At 42.4% G+C, this 20,271-nt stretch overlaps 1 protein-coding gene across 11 annotated transcripts in view; it reads right to left on the bottom strand.

Moving 5' to 3' along the window:
• Window positions 1–19,311, bottom strand: part of POU2F1 (POU class 2 homeobox 1) — a 122,893-nt gene extending 103,582 nt beyond the window's left edge. For 10 of the 11 annotated variants that reach the window (XM_042788470.1, XM_042788465.1, XM_042788471.1 and 7 more), the window contains exon 1: window positions 19,212–19,311. In XM_042788470.1, the coding sequence (XP_042644404.1) occupies window positions 19,212–19,275 (64 nt within the window). In that variant the 5' untranslated portion in view covers window positions 19,276–19,311. The remainder of the gene's footprint in view (window positions 1–19,211) is intronic. The other variant, XM_042788468.1, reaches the window with a different exon arrangement.
• Window positions 19,312–20,271: the final 960 nt, after the last annotated feature.

Genomic DNA, 20,271 nt, shown 5'->3' with positions numbered 1-20,271 from the left:
TCTGTGCCTAAAATCTTGAGGTTGCATTACTTGAACACTGTACCTACTACAACTGATCTTTTTAAAGTTACATGCATTAATAGATAACTGAATGACAAAAGAGTCCACTGATACTAAGATTTCTTCTTCAGTTTGTGACTTTTCTCTCAAGAAGCATTTATTCCACCAATATTTTGCAATTACAACCACACAAGTATCTATCTACTACACCATAGGCATAGATGTGTACTATGATGTACTATTTATAAAGGATAAAGAATATGCAGAGTATTCTTTTCCTATAGAGCTGTTCTTTTCCTACTATATGCTTCTTCAAGCACTTTTTGGTCTCTTATTCCCCTGCCTTCATGCTTCCTCTCCCTTTCTCCACCATAGTACTACAACAGAAGCGTGTTATTCGGTAAGCAAAGAGAGAATCTTAAATCATCAGAAAGAAAAGGGCATAAAAATATGTCCTGTCCTGAGACCCCAAAAATCAAAATTATCTAGAGAAAGCAAAACCAGAAACCAACAAGTTTAATCATGAAAACTGTTGTTAGGTTACTGAAATTAACCTCTCCTTCTCTCTGTTTACTACATAGGCAAGGCCACACTTTGCTGCAAATGCAGTGTTTTAAAAAATTGGATTACCTAATGTCATTAAATAGGGCTATCTTACACAAAGCTATCACCAATGGTTTTCATTTACAATAATACAGAATATAGACCAATCTTTGACAGTTCATTAAGATGGGTTTATGCACGGTAATCTGGATACACAAGGAGCTTCATGCCTACCATTTGGAACAAACGTCAGACTTGACCACCTGAATCATCACCCACGCTGACCGTAGTGGGAGCCTCGGTAGGTTCAAATTAGTTAGATATACATTCAGAAAGCTATTTGGGAAAAACCAAACCAAAAAAAAAAAAAAACAAACAAAAAACAAACAAAACAACACCCCACCACCACACCCCACCACATCATTAACTTAGGGGTTTTTTCCTATTACTACAGACAACTTTATCAAACTTTTTCTTGTTAACCATGTCTATATTTTAAACTATCATTCATCTGTGTTAATGGGAAAGTTATTTCCCAAAATTTAAATTTGTTTTTAAAGAGAAATTCAGGACTCGGAAAGGTGTTTATCCTAACATTATTTACATAACAGCCCTGAAAATTTCAAAAGGGCTATAGTAAACCTTCACCTTCTCTTTCAAGTGGGATATTAGGACAGTTTGTTTCTTCAAGTTTATGCCTTTAGTACAGTACCTTCTACTGTGCTTTTGGACAAAATAACACACATAATAACACAGTACTTCAACTGCTAATGGTATGTTTCTGTTTCAGTAAAATCACAATTTAGTGCCAAAAGAAAGACAGGGGAGTTCTTTATCAAGGAACTGCTGAAAAAGAATCCCCATTTTTTTAAAGAAAATATACTGTATTTCTAGATTTCTGTGTGCAAGGTAATGTTTCACTATTAAAGCAGGCACAGTAATTTCCCAAACTGATGATTCAATGTCTGTAATTTAATGATTACTGTTAAAACATGATTCATTTTTTTACCGATTCATTTTATTATCAATTAATTTAACACCAATATGGCATGCAAGAAACAATAGCTGAGGTCACCATGCAAAAACCCTCATGTAGCACGGATGCTGGCAGTTAACTGTGAGTTGAAAAGTTACATGCTTAAGTACAACCAGGGTATCGCACCTGATGATTACACTCTTAAGAATGTCAGAGAATGCTCTGGCAGTAATACATGAAACGAGGAAATGTCAATTTTTTTGCTTTCCCAACAAGAGGGGAAAAAAAAAAAAAAAAAAAAAAGAGGAAGGCATTTTTATTGTCATAGCACTTCCAGCAAGTTGATATTAAAAAGGAGATTTCATGCCAAAGTCGGCTGTTTAATCAGATAAAGAAGGCTTTCCTATTTCCCATTGTATAGATCAAGTTGGCTACAGGAGCCACACAGAGCTTTGAGTAGCACATTTTTCCATGAGGGCTGTATCGTTTGATCATAGCAAAGCACGAGGACTGCTGGGTAATCTGAATCAGAGCTGCAGAAAAAGGGAGCCAGGCAGCCTGCTGAGGCCAAGGTAACCATGTCACCCCGGCACCCCACACAGCACTCCCAGTCGTGGACTTAGGTGTGGGGGAAATCACCCATCTCCATTTACAAATATGTCATGCAGGTTTTCACATGGCTCCCAATTAATGCAGTATGTTTTCTCCAAAGCTATTCTATAATGATTTTAATATATGCTTAAGGCCAGCCCCCCTGTACTGATGAAGATTCTCCCGGTTGCTTTCAAAACATTAAATTTCAAACCCTTACTGCTTTGAAAGGTGATATACAGATATTTTTATATAGGTCTTTGCAAGAGACAGCAATTTATGAAACCAATAAAACCCTGTCCTCTAAAGACAGAGTTTTTGTTAGAGGACAGGACACATCTAAAAAGGTGTCTCTCTACCCGTGATGCTGTTCATAGCATTCCCCAGCAGACTGGAAGCAGCACAGGACTGGTAGGTTAGGTCACCTTATATTCAGAATGACAGATGAACCCATTGACAGGTTAATAGGTCTGAAGGGACCCCTGAGCTGGACCAAGTTTTGAAGCTCAGTTTTTCACCAGGTACTGTTCCTGCAACACCTCCCTGGCATTTCCAGCTCCCTAGCCTTTCTACAGTAGTAAGCAGCCCTTCAAACTTCCACTTTCCTCTGTGAACGCCTCTTTCCTACACTCCTATTCTGAACCAAATTTGGTTCTTGGCTCTGAAGTAGGCACTGCAAAGTGACCCATCCAAGCATTTTCACTCTTTTCACTGAAATCGCATTGAAGATGCTCAACTGGAAAAAAAGTCTTCAAAGCCACAGCCAAAAAAAAAAAAAAAGTACCAAAACACCACCATTAGTCCTAGCCCCTGACCAAACACAAACTCAAGCCACTATCTGCCACTATATCCTGAAATGCAAACTAATTACTCTGACATACTTCCACTAATATACCACAAGTATAGGTAGTAACTTACAAGATAAGTTGTAGTGTCTCTGCAAAACAAAGCATGTAGAAGCTTGTAATATGAACTAGGCACTAATGTGCTACCCTGGTTCTACGCTGCACTTTTAAGTAGAAGCTACAGCACTAACTGAGGCAATTCCAATCAGTTTATTTCTTTTCAGAGTCCCAGTGGACAAGAACATAACTGGTTCTCATAGAAGAATTCAGAGTAGAATAAAAGCCAGCCCTGGAAGTTTACAGTTCTTCATTTAGTAATTCTGAAAAACAGGGGCCAGGTTGGGGGGGGGGGGGGGGGGGTTAGTGTTTTGACTGTTTTGCTGTCCTTGCTTCCCCTCTGCCCCCACACCATCATCCTCATCTCTTAAATGTTAAGTTTGAAGAAACTGCAGCAGGTTCCTTTCTGATCTATATACTGCAGATAGGCCATATGCCCACCCATTCATAAAAGGTAAGGGACTCACTATTGCTTTTTCCACTCCAAGTTTCCTTTCATTTTCACACACTGAAGTTTTGTAAAGATGATCACTTTTCCTAGGCATTCCAAAAAACTTCTACATTACCCTTTCGCTTCTTCAGAAACATTTGCATTGCCAAGGCACCTGCAGTCCAGAATTTTAAATTCCATATATCTATTTAGTCTAGTATTAACTGCTATAATACTATTTCTCAATGCAACACTCATTCATACAAACACTGCTGGGAACTGAATGATCTAATCTCCATGTGACTAAAAAGTTAGAATTTTGAGTTAGTAACTTTTCATGCGCAGTTACGTCAGTTTGCCATTAAGAAACGTATTATTCTTTCCAACAGCTTAATCCTGGAATCCTGGACTAGCCCAGGCAGGAAGAGACCTTGAAAGATCACCTGGTCCAAACTTTTGTAGGAAAGGGAGCCTAGATGAGATTCTCTAGCATCCTCTGCAATCTCATCTTGAAAACCTACAAGTTTAGAAAAACCTTTATGTTTAGAAATGAACAGAAACAAAAAACCCCACTGAAATTACAAAAAGGTACGCTGAGGATCACATAAACCTAGTCTAAAGACCAAAAGCTTTAGCAATCAAATCATACCAGTACTCTTAAATTAGTAAAACCCTCCACATGTACAGGCATTATAGCAAGATAAAAATGTTTAAAGTTTTGAAAAAGCATGTAGAGAATTTAACACAAGATACCCCATCAAAAGCACACTTATGCTGATTAAAGAAAAAAAAAAATCTACTAACTCTAAACACTGCTGTTACCAACATAAATCAGTAAATCCTCAAGCACAGGACCTCTGCACTTAGGTAATGGGAACAGTACCTGCAACAGTATTTTGCAGTTTGCTCTCTGTTAGTAGCTCATTAACAAAAACATCTATCACATATTCCTAACTTCAGTTGTAGCATGACAGAATTCAACTTCCATGATATGCTTATCATAAATGACAGGCTACACAGGATATTTTTTCTTTTCTGCAGAAGGACAACTGCAACTTTGATTTTTCTGTTATGTTTTAAATCTTCCCTACGTGCTGTCCATGACATCCTCCCACTTGCTAGTGGGTGTTTTTCAAGTCTACATTTTTCTTCCTCTGAAGAAAGATGGAAAGAAGTCCTTTAATTCTAATATCACCTGAACTGTATTAAGCATATATTCATTTAATGGAAATGATCACTGCAGCAGTAAGTCACAGGAAGATATCAGCACATCCTTACATTTTCTCCTGTTACTAGAAAGGCTTTAGGCATACTTACAACATACTTAGGCCCTACCTATACATAGAAACTGTTTTTGTCAAAAACTAAACCAAAGGTGAAGAACTTTCTACTTCCAAGGCCAAAAAAAAAAGACTTACAAAAAATACATAGCGTACCACTTCAACACACTATGCACTATTCACTGATAATGTAAAGTCAGATGGCCCAGAAGTCTCAGGCAACCTTTCAGTTAAGCCAATAAGCTAGCTCTAAACAGACACACAGTTATGTCAACAAAAGAAATGCAGGCTAGTTAGACTCAATGTTTTTATTGGCATTTTTACTGGGGCTATATTTGGAAGTCATATCACTTTAAAAATATAGGAAAAATGCTAAATATTTCTTTTTGACTGTCAGAAGGCAATGGAGGAGAGGGTAAGGGTATGCACTGAACAGTCAGCTCTGCTACCTGTGAAATGGAGGTGCACAACCCAGTGATAAACGGAAGTGTTCAGGGAGCAGAAAACAACTGACCGTTTGGAAAGGCTGATGGGTGAGAAGTTTCCCTGGTACAATTTGAGAGTCAACAAACCTTTGAAAAGAGACTAAGAAAACATTTCACCTGCTTCAGAAAAGAACTGGACTAAGAAGGGCAAGCCAGAATTGAACAAATGACTCAGAGAGAAAAGACGTAACAGGACTCTGCTACTCTCACATTTTCAGTTTCAAAAGTATGTACATTTCCCTCAGCTGAAAAGAATCACATCTGAGTGATTAAAAAAAAAAAAAAAAAAAAAGTATTTTCTTCTTCATTCCTATCAGCAAACTTTTTGGGCTAGTATAGCTGAAACAGGTCCAGATAAATAAAAACGCAAAGTCTCTGTTTCCCAGACTCTGGGGGTGATTTTAAAGGTAAGCAGCAGTTAGGTTTACTGAGAGAGAGAGATCTGGATCATATTAGTCATCATTATCACATAATAAACAAGTCACAGTATCACACGTAGATGCTTTCTGGTTTGCCAGCAAGATCTGAAGAAAAGTGAGAATAAAGATAAAATACACTGCAGTGAAGTCACTGTACTGAATTCATGACATCATAATTGTTGCCATGGCAACTAGCTGGTATCAAGCATAGAATACTGCCTTCACTGCAGAATCAAGGAGCACCTGTGCTGCCACAAAAGAAACGTTCTTATTCAAACACAAATGTAGTCAACAACGCGGGAAATAAGATATTACTGTAAGTGGATTGCCTTTTCAATACCTCTTATTTTGTTCACCCGGTGTGAGACTTTTTAAACACTCAGGCACACATAAAGACGTCTGATAAAGTATACACGTGATAAAAGAATCTAATTGAAAAAATGATGTTTTTCTTCCACAGTGTTCCTCAATTTTTCCAGTACAGAGTAATTCTTCTCTGCACTTTCCTCCCCTATGCATATGACTGCAGTCATATACAACAAATGCCTGTTCAGACACAAAACAGAGGGCAAAAACTCCAAAGAAAAAAAGAAAAAAAAAAAAATTCCAGTTCTTATTTCAACAAGCCAGACAGATAGTCAAACTGGAACTGTCACACAGCAGCAGAACTGATAAAGAACATATTCCACATTTAGAGCCCCTAAGTCCTTTTGTTTAAGGACTGCCCCAGCAAGGCCTTCAAACATGAGCCACGTGTTTTTCATGCACTCACTAAATGCAATGCTTCAAATCAGCAGGGCTCTGAGAACAGCCTGAGAGTAGCTCTCTTGCAAATAAAAACATCATCCCTTTTCCTCTAAAAAGTCCTCTTTTACATGAGGAATATCTGCTATTCCCAGCTCCTCACCATTCACAAATATAAAAGCTTCAGAAATTACATATTTTCCAAAAAAAGCTAAGCAGTTGACAATTTTCAGGTCACAATTAGGTTTGTGACTAACAATTAAGTATTAAATGCACAAATGCCACATTTGATGTTGTTATCTCAAGTATTTGTCGAAATAAATCACTTGGTATTACAAAGGCACATAAAGGAAAGCACACCTGAAAATTAACTATTTTATATTAACTTTCTGAATAAAAAAAGTCAGAGCTGTAGGTCAGTAATACCAGACAGTGTTTCACAGTTCAACCTTAGAGTTGATTAGCACCAAAGAAACTGTTTCAAAACAAAATCTGATAGACCTGCCACATTATATAGTATACTTATTTGCTACCTCAGTGGTTCTTAAAGAGCAATCCATAAATGATCACTGAACCAGAGAACACTTCCACACATCCATATGTAATTAGTTAATGTGTCTAAACAGTCTCAGGAACGCATTGATGGGTTTGGTTTTTCGGTTTGTTGTTGTTTTTTTGTTTTGGTTTGGTTTTGGTTTTTTTTCTAGATTCAAATAAACAAAACTGTTCTAGTTACCAATTGAACAACAGGACCACATTTCTGTATTGGCTTCATGCCTTTCTGGAGACTTTATTGCTATCAAGTACACCAATTACACCAAAACCAAAGGACAGCAGTACTGAAGTAACCTGCTTCGCCAGTCCCTGCTGTCTATATAAAGACTGTCTCAACAAATGAGTATCAGACAGAAGATACAAACAGTGAGTTTCAGATACAGATTATTAGTGGACAGCTGTATCCCATATGCTTGTCTTCAGTGTTCTCCTAATATTACTTAACAGAACCAAGAATGATGATTACTACTTGAATGACGATGCCGTGAAAATCCCCAGTTTAACTAACCTTCTGCCATATGAAGTGTACTTGAGAAATTACTATAGTTGACAGCATATTCTGAGGAAATTGTTGAGTATGTCAATCTACTCCCTGCCACTGAAAAGTAAAGAAATGAACAATCTTCCCCATATTTTTAAAAGCCTTAGGAATAGATGCTGCCTTTGATGCTAACTTGTATGTACAAGCATATATCTTAATATACCAAATACAGTTCATACAACTACCACAAAAACTCAAAAAACTGAAAGCAGCAAATTGATAAAACCTCAAGTTACATCAGAAATGCAGAGGCCTCAACTCCTCTGCAATTCTGAGTATAAATTTCTTGAAGTGTCTGTACTACACACTGACAGACCTATTAGTGGTATAAATATAGGACAAATGGCAATGACATTCCCTTCCTCATTAGTAAACACAGCATTTCTAGCTCTAACCCGCACAACATTAAATCACTACTTAGTAAGTAATGAAAATACCATTGTGTCTGCAGTTAATTTTGCTTTTTGAAAGACTGAAAAATTAACTGATCTCTTAAGCGACTAATGTGTCTTCTGTGAGCACACACAGAAAATTACAGATTGTCTCAAGAGTTTAGAAAGCTTTCTATATAACTTTAAAATGACTTGTTGAATTAGGTCTTCCCCAGCAGTCCTTCTGCTAAATCTAACTTTTGCTTATGTTAACACTAGATAGGGGAATGAGAAGATATAAGTGCTGGCCCACTTTTGTACATGGTATTTTATCTTGTATTATTCTTTTACCAATATTATAACAGAAGCAGCAACCAAAAATTTTCTTCTAGGATCTTTAGAGATGCCCACAACACTTGCAAACCCGACTAGAGACACCACAACACAAAGAAATACTACCTGATCCTCTTCTCCCCTCCACCAAATCAACTTGAGAAAGGCTAGGGTATTTAAGATGACAAACAACTATTCTAATTCTTCATGCCTTTATTCAAACTTCCATATAGCAAATCCTTCCCACTGTTGCAGAGTTCATCATACAAAATTATGGAAAACTTAAAGAGTATAAGCACTTACATGCAGCGTTATATCCTTTAAATTTAGCTTTTAGTTTATAAAGTTGTTTACGATATATGTTATTAAAGCGTGTTAGAAGACATGCCTGGATCCATCTTCAATTTTAACAATGCTGAGAACGCTATTAAGTAAGTAAATTTTCCCAACACAGGAATGGCTGAAGCGCATTCTCAGGAAGTTTTAGGGGGCTGATGAAAGCCCAGTGCTTAGTAACAAGTCCCCTGCACCACTGAACTGAACCATGTAAGGTGCAACCATGTTGCAACTAAGTTCCAAACCAAATTAAATCATATCACAAAAAAACACAGCATTTTTCTCTCTGAGAACTGAGATATTCTTTACAATGCCACTGCCTCCCACCTTTTCTCCCATGAGAAAAGGAATAGTCTTGAAATAAAATTAGCTCAAAAATTATACCAGTATCTGCAGTCCCCGTCTGTAGAATAATTCTAAAACACGCTCAAGACCCTCAGTGGATCCTTAAGGAGTTGAGAATCCACTCAGTTGTGGATCTTTTCCATGGTAGTAACAGAGGCTGAATTTTTAACATCCACCCTCTTATATTCCCTTATCTTCACAAAGTAAGGGTGCAGAAGCAGCTTCCAGTTCTCTAGTTCCCTGGTATTTAGAAATTAGCAGGAAAACCTTTGGAGCAACCGTCCAGTTGTTTCCCAGAGCTGGAAATGTGCGGAACAGACAAGGAACATCATCCTTCCTGAACTCTTTTACGGTGTTCCTAAGTACTTTAGGATAGGAAAAGAACCATGCAGAAAACTTCAGATAGACTGAGAAATAAGTGGGAAGGTGTTTTCTTTTTGTTCAAAAGAGAATACTAAAATCACCATACTGGCTCTGACCAAAGATCTACCTGACCCTCCTCCAACTGCAGACACCTAGGAAAGAGTGTAAAACAGGGCAAGCACAGGAATAGTTCCTTTGATTACATTCCCAAATGCCAAGAATTTGCAGCTCAGCACTTGCCTGAGCCAGCGGTGAACAACAACATGCAGACTGTTTAGCCCTTCTTCATACAACCTTACACACACTGAAAAAAGGGTAAGCAGCAATGGTTAGTTTAAAACCGGACACATGAAAAATCTCTGCAACTTCAGAAGATCCTTTTTTTTTTGCAAAACTGAGTAAAATCAACTTTGGAAAACAATCAGGTTTCTAGTTTACACTTTTCCACCTCATATGTCCTCATTTGAGAGCTCTGACTAAAGGTCTGTCCTACAACTGCTGCTACTTCAACACGTTTTTTTAGGGCAGTGCCTGGCAAAATGCAATAGGCAGCAGTGCGGCCTGGGAGCTGATGGCTTCTTCCTTACTTTGGCACACCCATCCTAACCAAAGAGGAACCATGCTGGCAGTAAAATAACAGTTGGATAAAGGTTAGCAATGATGCGATTCAAACAACTTGCTGTGCGAGACAGTATGATTTGAAGTTAGAAGCCACTAGACCTTGGACTAAATAAATATGCCGAAGTGTAAATTCTCAGCTGTTCTGAAAGGCACTCTTAAGCTCCCAAGTTTAGCTAGCTGTGTTGCCATAAGCTAAAGTAACTATATTCTGTATGCAAGTAAAGATAATCTTATGATAAAGTCCATTTAAGGGAAATGACTTGTAAATGGCATGCTTCACTTGAGATATTGGAAATATAACAATTTACACGGTGTATTTCAAATCGACAAAAATTCAATAAAAACAGAAAAGTACCACTGGAAGGTTCAATAAAACCTGAAAAGGACCTCGTCTTTCTAACACTGAGAACAGACATCCTTATTCAGAAACAAACGTTACAAGTGGAAAGTTACTGCTCCCTTTGCCCTCCCACCTCCAGTTTATCCACACAATCCCAACCCATTTCTGCCAGAAGCTAGGACAGTTTTACACAGGCTCTGTCAAAACAGACAATAGTCCAGATAGTGATGGCCCAATACTCTTCCTGCTTCTGTTCCCACTTCTTTTTGGCAGCAGCCCACCCTTAAATTGGATTAAGTGTAACATGAACTGTACCCTCAGGTATGATGACAAAGCAACTCAGACGATCCCTCACTCATAGATTTCCATCAGAATTATCTGGGCTCCTTCAGGCAGCTTAGATCACAGTCTTTACTAACCCAGCTAATTTTAACTGAAATGGATTAGACAGTACCTGAATGGGAAGACCCACCAATAGATGGTGTGGAACAAGAAACTCCAACAGTCAGAAGCAGTACTGTCTTCTACTACTATCACCATCAGAGCTAGAAGAAACTGTCCCCAGTCCAAGCTTTCTGGTACTTTTTTCGAAGCATGTGTGCACACAGGTGTGTGTACATGCATTGGAGGACTGGGTGGGAAACACTCCTGAAGGAGTTGGTAGGGAGGGGAGGTAGCATTTCCTGGCATATCCCTATCTCTGCAGCCTGAGAAATAAGCAAATTCAAGTATCTATTTAAGCCTCTATTTGAAAATTCAAATAAAAGCAATAACCTTCTAAAGATCAGCAGGTAAGAAACAAAATTATGAATAATCAGAAAGGTATCTTTGCAAGAGGATTCCCAGAAGAAATCTCGTTTCTCATTCAGTAGACTGTATTAACTAATAATGTAGAAATAAGTGATTCATCAAACATTTGAGTCATTTCTACCTGTATTCACTGTATACTCCTCCTGCTTAGCTATATCCAGACAGTATAAAGCTACAACTTCATACTGGTATGGTCAGGCACAAATTACTAAGTCACACGGTATTTTTCAAGTATAAAGCTACAACATCACACTGGTATGGTCAGGCACAAATTACTAAGTCACACGGTATTTTTCAAATAAAACTGAATCATCGAAAGGACAAAGAGAACAAATAGTGAAGGAGCTCACTGCAAAAAGGATGGTGACTTCCTACCAACCCTTAAAGAAAAGGAGGGGAAAAAAGAAGCAAGCTACATCTCCAACCACAGTCAACAGGTTTTTCTACATTTATTTTTAAGTTTTCAACTGTATTTACTATTTCAGTAACTTAGCTGTTCATATCTTCCTTTTCCAAAACTTCATGCCCTGTCATACAGTGTCAAGCATGTTATATATGCTACTTCATTTCTATATAGCCAAATCTGATTTCTGGAAGAAAAAAATAAAAGGAATGATGAGCAAAAGGTTCCTTGTCACAATATCATGATTTATAGAAAAGATAAATCTGTCTCAGAGTGATCGTATTAAATGGCTGAAGCAGTTATGCTTGGGGTTTTCGTGGGGTTTTGGGTTTTTTTGGTTTGTTTCGGTTTGGTTGGGGTTTTTTTGTGTTTTTTTTGTTTTTTGTTTTTTGTTTTTTTTTATGTTGCATTATGGGGATATCAGTCCAAAATTTAGGAGAAGTAACAGTGTCTGTAATTTCCCAAGTACTTTTCCCAATACATCCTTTTAAACCACAGTCCTTTTCAGAGAAGTGCCTCACTGTAAGCAGCACTAAAATAATGGAGCCACTTAAAGGTTTCATCCACAATTTTTATTTAAGAGTTTCTGCTGTGGCTACCATTACTGCAGTCATACCTAGAACAGCACAAGCCACACCAAACTTTCAGCATCTATTGGTTTCTAAGCTGCTGTTTTACTTAGGTGCAGTTTCATCACTGGCTTCAGAGATCTATGTACAGCCTGCTGCTAAAATAGGAGGTCCAGCATAGTGCCCGTAGCTATACATTCCCATTGCTTCACTTGGGCCAGTAGCATTTTAGATCACCTTGAGCTCATCAACTCAATCAACTGTGGTTTCACAGTGGTTTATGTCAATCTAAACGTAAAGCTATGCAATATAACTAAGCTAAGCATAATGCTTGGTGCTGCTTCTGAAAAGAGGAAGTTTCAATTCTTTCTTTCCCCTTCTTCCACTTTCACTAGCATGGTTCCACTCTCTTGCACTTGAAACCCTTTGTTGGGCCAACTTCAACTCACAAACCAAAGATCTAAAATGATCTGGAGAGCTAGTTTTCCACCAGGTTAGCAAGTTAAGCTAGAGCATCCTGGAAACCAGTAAGTGCTAGGACAGGTGCCAAGTGGTAGGATCACATGGCTGAGAGCATGACTCCCCATTTATGCCAGCAGGAAAGCCATCAAAGAGAATGAAATTATGAGACGACTTGGGTCAACACGTGTGCTTCTTGTTCCCTTCCTTGATTGGTACTGCTATTTGCCTAATCTCATTGTAAGGCAGTTCAGAGAGCTATATCAACAAAAAAACTATTCATTATTTTTGGCAAGGCTTGTTTTCTCCCAATTTAATTCCCTGAACTAGCTCAGCAAAGGAATCAGGCAAGCATCTGCATCAGTGCAGAGAAGGGAGCAGGAACACACAGGGAGATGAGGACAGGCTCTGGCTGATTTAAACTGTCATTGAACTGCATACCCTACAGCAGATCTGCATCACACTGTAGTTAGAACTGACAGTAATCTGTGCCTTTACAACAGGAGGCCTTCATCACTGATGAGAGTATGGGAACACTACCAGCACTGAAACATCCTAAGCAAAGTTTAACCTGGACACAAGCTGGGATGTTTATATGTAAAAGCAGAAGAATCACAGTACTCTTACCTTCAGAAGTACTACAAAATATTAGCTAATTATTCCCCCCCCGCAAGACCCCTGTGAAAATGTGCTCTATAATTACCATCACACAGATTTAGCCCAGAACAGCAAAGCAAGCAAAACTGGTTACAAACTCTGGATTGGAACCCAGCAAACCCTCTATACCAAACCAACATTTTATCACTCAACTGTGTTGTTTATTAACCCTAAACTAATTCAATTAGCCAGTAGCAGTCTATTAAAAAACTCCTTTTTCAAAAGACTTTGTAATGCACTATAGCGCTCATAATTTATAATACAGTTATGTTAACAAATGTGGGTATTTCCCATGAAACAAGAAACTAGGGAAAGGAATAATGCTGAGATTTTAAGTAATTGTTTCATTTTCTACAGAGAAAAATAAATGCTTATTGTGAGAAACGAGAAACGCTCAACTGGCAATTATCGATGGCTCAGACAGGATACGTTGTGCAGCACTTTTTATTACCTTCTTGCAAGACCGGGCGCCCCACCAGGTGGACGCGCCGAACAGCCATCCTGCAATGAATGGTTTATATCCCTTTCTCCCGACCGCAAGTTCCCTCCCCTGATTCCTCCCTGGCTGAGTACTACAGGGTGCACGGGCTTCCCGAACCACCTACCAACACGCCCCTTCACGTATGTGTTCATACGTCGCATGTTCATGGAAACGAACCTTGGCTCCGTCCAGGGCGGAGAGGTTAATCTGCACAAGGTCATCACGCAAGCATACAAAGATGAGAAGTTCGGAATTGCAGGTTCCCCAAGCCCTTCGGTATCGCCATCCACCTAAAACCAGTTCCAAGTACTGGGTCGTCACAGTTGACAAAAGTACCACTTATCTTCTAGCCATAGGCTAGGGACTTGAATGGTTGTGATTCGCTCTCCTTAATCGCTCTGGTGAATCTCCCCCTTATTCTTATCAGGCTTGTTCGGAGAAAACAACCTTCTTTCCCTTACACTTATGAAGCAGCATGAGGGCCTAGTCACACAATTCAAGAAATGTCATGCAAAGAACTACAGAAAGGAAAATACATCTATGTTTTTTCTCAATTAGCAATTGTCAGTTTCAAGTGAAATACAAGCAATTACTTAATACACACTAACCAAGATCATGATCTTTCCTTAAATTTGTCTCCCACACTCAGTCCAACAAATCCCACACTTAACTTGCCCTGTATAACAATGTAGCACATTAGGAAAACGGGTGAGAAAATTGGTTAACACAGAAGCAAATCTCTGCAGTAGTAAACAGCCAGCACTGTAAGTCTATCCAGCAAGATGAGATAGTCTTTCATTCACATACTAGCTTAAGCACGCAAACCAAGCATATCACATTTGGGACACAAGTCATACTTAATTTTGTCAAAAGAAGGTGTTGAACAACAGCTTTGTCACAGAGACTGAAAATACATATGTCATAAAAGAGTAATTTGCCAGGACTGTCACTGATTCTCTCAAGATAAAAATAATAAAGCTGTAAGTGCAAGGAGCAGAGGCTGCTTAATTGTCAGCTGTATAAAACATCAGTATCAAGATTATTGTCCTAAGGGCAACAACAGTTTTAGGAGAACAGAAAATAATGCTGGAAAAAAAGGTTAAGAAAATTAACTGACTAGATTTGCACATTAAAAATGCTGTAATCTGTTTTGAAGTCTTGAACTCCACAGGAGCCAAAACGCGGGGAAAGCAAATGAAAGCTTATTGCATGCTTACTGCAAATTTGCCAGAGAACCAGGAGAGAAAACCAACCTGTCTACGGAGGAGATAAACACTATTTAACAGAAAAAAGGTAAATGACAGATCAGTCAAACATTCTGGACAGCACAGACAAACCATTTACCCCAAAATTCTTTGCATCCTCACACATCTGAACATTTAAAAAACCGCAAAAAAGCGCTACTCTAAATGTGGAATTTGCCACTTGAAATTTGACAGAGATTATTTAAGTGACAATGGTGCTCAAAATCTCATTTTTCCGGGCAATAAATTATAACAATCAAACAGAAGTAGCAACACCACTTCTTCACACTGCATAAGAGACTCCTAAAACAGAATATATTAGTGCTTCCTAGGTTTAAGGGACAGGCTGAGTTGAAGGCTACCTCAGTGATTGCGTCAAGTGAGGCAACTCCAGACATCATCACCATTACTTGCTAAAAGAAGCATTCAGAAGGCATCCACACTCAGAATCAGGAAGTCAGTATTAACACTTACTTGCTTGAATTATTACTGTAGGCTAATCTTTGAGAAACTGTAAGTGACAGCAAAACTGAGATTTTTTTTTTTCCTCTTACAGTGAGAGGGGTGGGAAACTCAGATTGTTCCCCCTTCCTTAGGAGTAAGCTCTAGCTCTTCTAGCTGTGAAATCACCATACTGACACACACCTCAATTCTGCTCCACATGTGGCAGCACGGGCTACTGACACAGCTTCACCTGTTCTCTAACCAGCTGTTAGGCCCCCATAAGTTTTGGTCAGTTTTGAAAGAGAAAAGAAAAAATAAAATACAAGAGAAAAAAGGTAGAGACACCCTGATAACTGAGCAGAGGTAATCAGGCAGTGGAACTGTTTCATGGGGAGGACAAGCCATCCTCCTTCTGTCCCTAGTGAAATAAAAGCTGAAAGGACAGCCAAAATAGGAGTACTTATTCCCCTGATAAGACTTAGGAAGCACTGCTACAGTAGCACAACCCCTAACTCTCACCACAGCCAAGTAGCCCATAAGGAAGAAAAAAGAGTTTCTTTTACTCTCTCACCCACCACTGACAGAGAAGGTCCAAGAAGCAACTTAAAATCTGACCCTCACCAGTGATAAACGAACGTGAAAGTCCTTACTCAAGACCGAGGGGTATTACCCACGCGCTAGTCTCAGCACCTTCCAACAAGTGAAGATGATGCCAGGGTTTGGGAAAAGCGGCTTCCCACTAATGTGTTGCCTATGGGCTTCACCAGTGAAGACGCATTTCTGTGCACATCATGTTTCAGTAAAATTTTAAGCCACAACACAGGCAGACAAATATACGTTTGAGAGAAATACATCTGTATTTTGGCATGTAAATACCTGAATTCAGAGTTATAAACTCCAGCTTGGCCATAAGACTGCACAAGGCCACTGTCCAGTATTCCATTCTATAAAAATTACTAAACCGTCAGTGACAAAGAAATTTTGTTTGCAAGATGCAATGTACATTTTTATCATGCTGGATAAAATATCTACAGTCTCAGCAGTGGTTAAATTACTGCTATAAAGGAAATTGTCCTCAGATAAATGGTTTCCCTATGAGAAGGCTTCAGTGCTACACCTCACCCCAGGTCAATAAATCAAATTAACTGCACCTTGTCCTCTGGCCAATGACATCATCGGCTTGACCACATCTTGTGAAGCGAGTGCAAAAACATATGCTATTTAAGGCATGAAATCATATTACCGCTTTTTGTCCAGCCAGCCTTGTGCTGTTGGTCTGTGAAACAGTCAGTCACCTGAACAGTCTCATTACTGCTTCTACAGATTTTTTTTTTCTTCTAGTATTCAAGGCCTGTCTTCACCAAGGGTGAAGAAAAAGGATAAATAATCTGAGTCATTATTTTTTAAATCAAAATGCTTTTCATTAGGTGCAGTGTATATTTTGTGACAAATTAAATTTAGAACCAAACTACAGAATATGCTGTCTGCATTTGTATGTGAACTCTCTTCCTAGTCATGTTTCAAAGATGTTTACATGCTAATCTGGCACTGCTACTTTGAAGTACCCTGCTGTTAGGTCCTTTTTCTCCACAGAGTGAAAACAATGGTCACTAATGAAAACCTACACAGTTTTATCTGAAACCCATCCCTGCATTCTTTTTTTTTTTTTAATTACTGCCTTTCTCATAAAGAAAACAAATGGACTACTTTATAAGTAGACTGATATCTGGTTTAAAACTGAATTACTCCTGATAATTTAAGAGGATTAATTTCAATTTTAACTTTGTGTTCTTATGACACAATCACAGAAAACTTATCTTCCTTTCTAGACCATGTACTGCCTAGTAGTATCTTCTGTTTTGAAAGCCAAATCTAAATGAAAGAAAGGAAAAAAAAAAAAAAAAAAAACCCAGAACAGTCAAATATACAAGCAGTGACAAAAGCCTCGGACACACTGCACTGTTAAACTGCATCCACATTAAGCAAAAAGAAGGTGAATAAGATTATCTTCAATGTATTCAATTCTGTTTGTGTTCAGAGGGAGGAGGAAAGCTGTTCAGATTTTGAGTGTGTCTTCTATAGCTCTCTCAGTGCCAGGAAACGTAAATTAGAAGCAACTCTCCTTTAAGGAAAAGAATCAAGGACAAAGGGACCAAAAATGCCCAAGCCTCTGAAAAGCAAATATGAAAGGAACAGCTTTACAGTCTTGAGTTGCTATAAATTAAAAATAAGCTCCTTATTTAAAAGACATGAGTGTTTGAGAATCTGTGAGCAGATCTGACGCTGCTCAAGCCCCAGGAGGGTTTTGTTTTTGCTGGCAGGGGTGGAGTGGAGATGGGGGGGTCATTTTGGTTATTAGTAAATAAATCAAGCAGCAGAGACTGAGGCCTAGGCGCCTGCCAGAGGAGCCAGGGCCTAGCTCTCCCCCCTCCTCTCCTCACACAGCCTGGGTTTGATCTCGGGGCCCTGTGGGTTGCCAAGAAAATTTAAAAAAAGCGAGAGAGCGAGAAAGAAGAATCATATTGAACCACAAAAGCACATGGGGCGAATGTAAAATATAAACACGGCGTTGGGCTCTGAGTGGCTGTTATTAAAGGTCTGAATTACTAAACATGAGAGGCGGGGAAAGCCGGGCGGCCATTTCAATAATATAAACCTCCCCGAATTAGACATTATTCAAATGAGAAGGAGAGGGAGAGAGAGAGAGCGGGCGAGAGGGACGGGACCCGCACCCCCAGCGCCAGCCCACCGGGGCTGCCGGCACCACCGCCCGCCCCTGCCCCGGCATCCCGGGCGAGGGGACGCGGGGCCGGCGCCCGCAGCGCCCGGCTCCCCCCCAGCCCCCGGGGCTGCCGAGGCACAAGGGCAACGGGGGAGGAGGGCGAACACCGGCGGGGCAAATCCAGCCTTCGGGGGTGCGAACACGCGGCCTCCGCCGCCGGAGGGGGGCACGGAGAAACTCTGCCCGCGCACCCCCCCCCCCCCCCCGAGTCACCCCACAGTGAACCTGCACTTTGGGGGGGGGGGGGGTGTGGGGTGTGGAAGCTTTAAATAAAAAGCCAAACCACACTCTCCACCTACCCCTCCCCGAGGCCATCCGCATCCATCCACCCCGTGCCTCCAGGCCCCAGGATCTGGGGAAATAACCCTGGCTTGGGGAGGGGGGGGGATGCGGGGGAAGAGCTGGGGGGTCACGAGAGGCAAGATGAGGGAATCAAGTCTTTCACCTTCACCCGGCCCCACGGCGGGGACCGGCACCCCCCGTCCCCCTCCGTTCCGCCGCCGCCGCGCCGGCGGGGGAAAACCCTGCCCCACTCGGGGGGCCACCCGCGCCCCCCCCCCCCCCCCCAACCCGGCGGGCCGTGCCTCCTCCCACGGCCCTCTCCGGGATCGCTCCAGCAGCCTGTTCCCCCCCCCCCCCCCGGCTCCCCCCCGCCATTAATATGTAAAGCGGCTTTTATTGTGGGCGTGCGGGCCGGGGGGGAGCCGGGCCGGGTGGCGGCTAGCCACCTCCGACCGCTTTTGGGTGCGGGGATGCCTGCCCCCCACCCCCTCTCCCGGCTTCCCCCACCCCCCCGCCCCGCCGGCTCCCCACCCCGACCCCACCGCCTCGCCGTTGCGCCGCCGCCCGCCGCCCGCGCCGCCGCCCCCCATCGCCCCGCTGCCGGCCCCGGCGCCGGTGCCCCGGCGTGCGGGCGGGTGCGAGCGCGGCTCCGTGTGAGGGAGCGGGCGAGGGAGGGAGCGTGTGTGTGTGTGAGTGTGCGAGTGTGCGAGTGTGTGTGTGTGTGTCTCCCCGCACGGGGAGGCTGCTTTCCTTCTCTCTCCCCCCCCCCCCTCCCCGCTCCCTCCTGTGCCGTTAATTATAATAATCCTGAGTACTAATAAATTATGCTAAGCGGGGCGGGCGGGCGGCGGGGGGGCCGCGTGTGCGAGTATGAATATGAATATGTAAAATGCAGTAATGATTACCTGCCGCTGCCGCCACCGCCGCCGCCGAACTCTCATCTTGACTCGCTGCTCCTCCGTCCGCCATTTTGAATATTTTAACCAAAATCGGCCGCCCGATAAACCCTCCCTCGCTCCCGGGCCCCCCCCCCCCCCCCTCCTCCTCTCCCCTCCCCCTCCCCTCCCCCCTCCCGTCTCGCGCCCCCCTCCCCCCTCCGCCCTACTGCGCAGCCGCCAACCGACCGCGCCGCCGCTTCTCTCTGCGCCTGCGCAATGTCGTCGTCTCTCTTCCACACCACCACCACCACCACCACGCCCCCCCCCCGCCCGCTTTCCCGTCGAGCGCGAGCGGCGGCGCCGCGCATGCGCCGAGAGACCGGACTCATCGCTCCTCCAACAGCCCCCCCCCCCACCCCCCCCCCCCTTCCCCGCCAGGGCAGGTTTCGCGCGGCGCAGGCGCGCGCCGGCCTTCCCGTCACCTCTGGCCGGAGGCTCGTTAACGTGTAAACCGGCGCGCCGCGCGCGCTACCGTTGCGGCTGCCCCCCGCGGGCCCGCGCGCCGCTGTGCGGGGGGGGGCGGCTCTGGGCGCCGCTCCGCGGAGCGAAGGCCGGTACGGGTTAACGGCGGCGGGGCAGGCACGAGCGGCGGGGAGGAGCCGGTGCCAGCGGAAAGGGGGGGGTATTTCAAGCCCTGCTCCGTGCTGCCTTCGTTAACCGTTCAGCCGCCAGCGCGACGGGGGTTAGCGCGAGTGGTTAATCGCGATAGGCAGGGGCGGCTGGATGACAGTGTGCTCGAATACGGCCGTTAGGCTGAAAGGGTATCCCGAAAAGAGCTGTGTCTGCCAGTGGTTGCGGGGAAATGCCTGTCGTGGCTGCCTAGGCGCGACAGGTACTCCCTAAGCCCAGAGCAAAATTAATCCCCTGTGAATAAAAAGCAATTGCATACAGAGAAGATGAAGTGACAGAACCTTTACTTCTCCGTGGAGGAGGGCGCGTGAGTGGTGGTGGTCTGATTTTCCTTCAGAAAAGAGCAATTGCAAGGAAGTGATTCTTTCCCCCTCATTCTGGGTAGTACAAGGCTTCT

This window comes from Tyto alba, unplaced genomic scaffold (assembly GCF_018691265.1).
Source record: "Tyto alba isolate M040663 unplaced genomic scaffold, T.alba_DEE_v4.0 Super-Scaffold_14, whole genome shotgun sequence".
Taxonomy (NCBI): domain Eukaryota; kingdom Metazoa; phylum Chordata; class Aves; order Strigiformes; family Tytonidae; genus Tyto; species Tyto alba.
The sequence above is the reverse complement of the archived record's forward strand: the minus strand, read 5'-3'. Positions and strand labels throughout refer to the sequence as shown.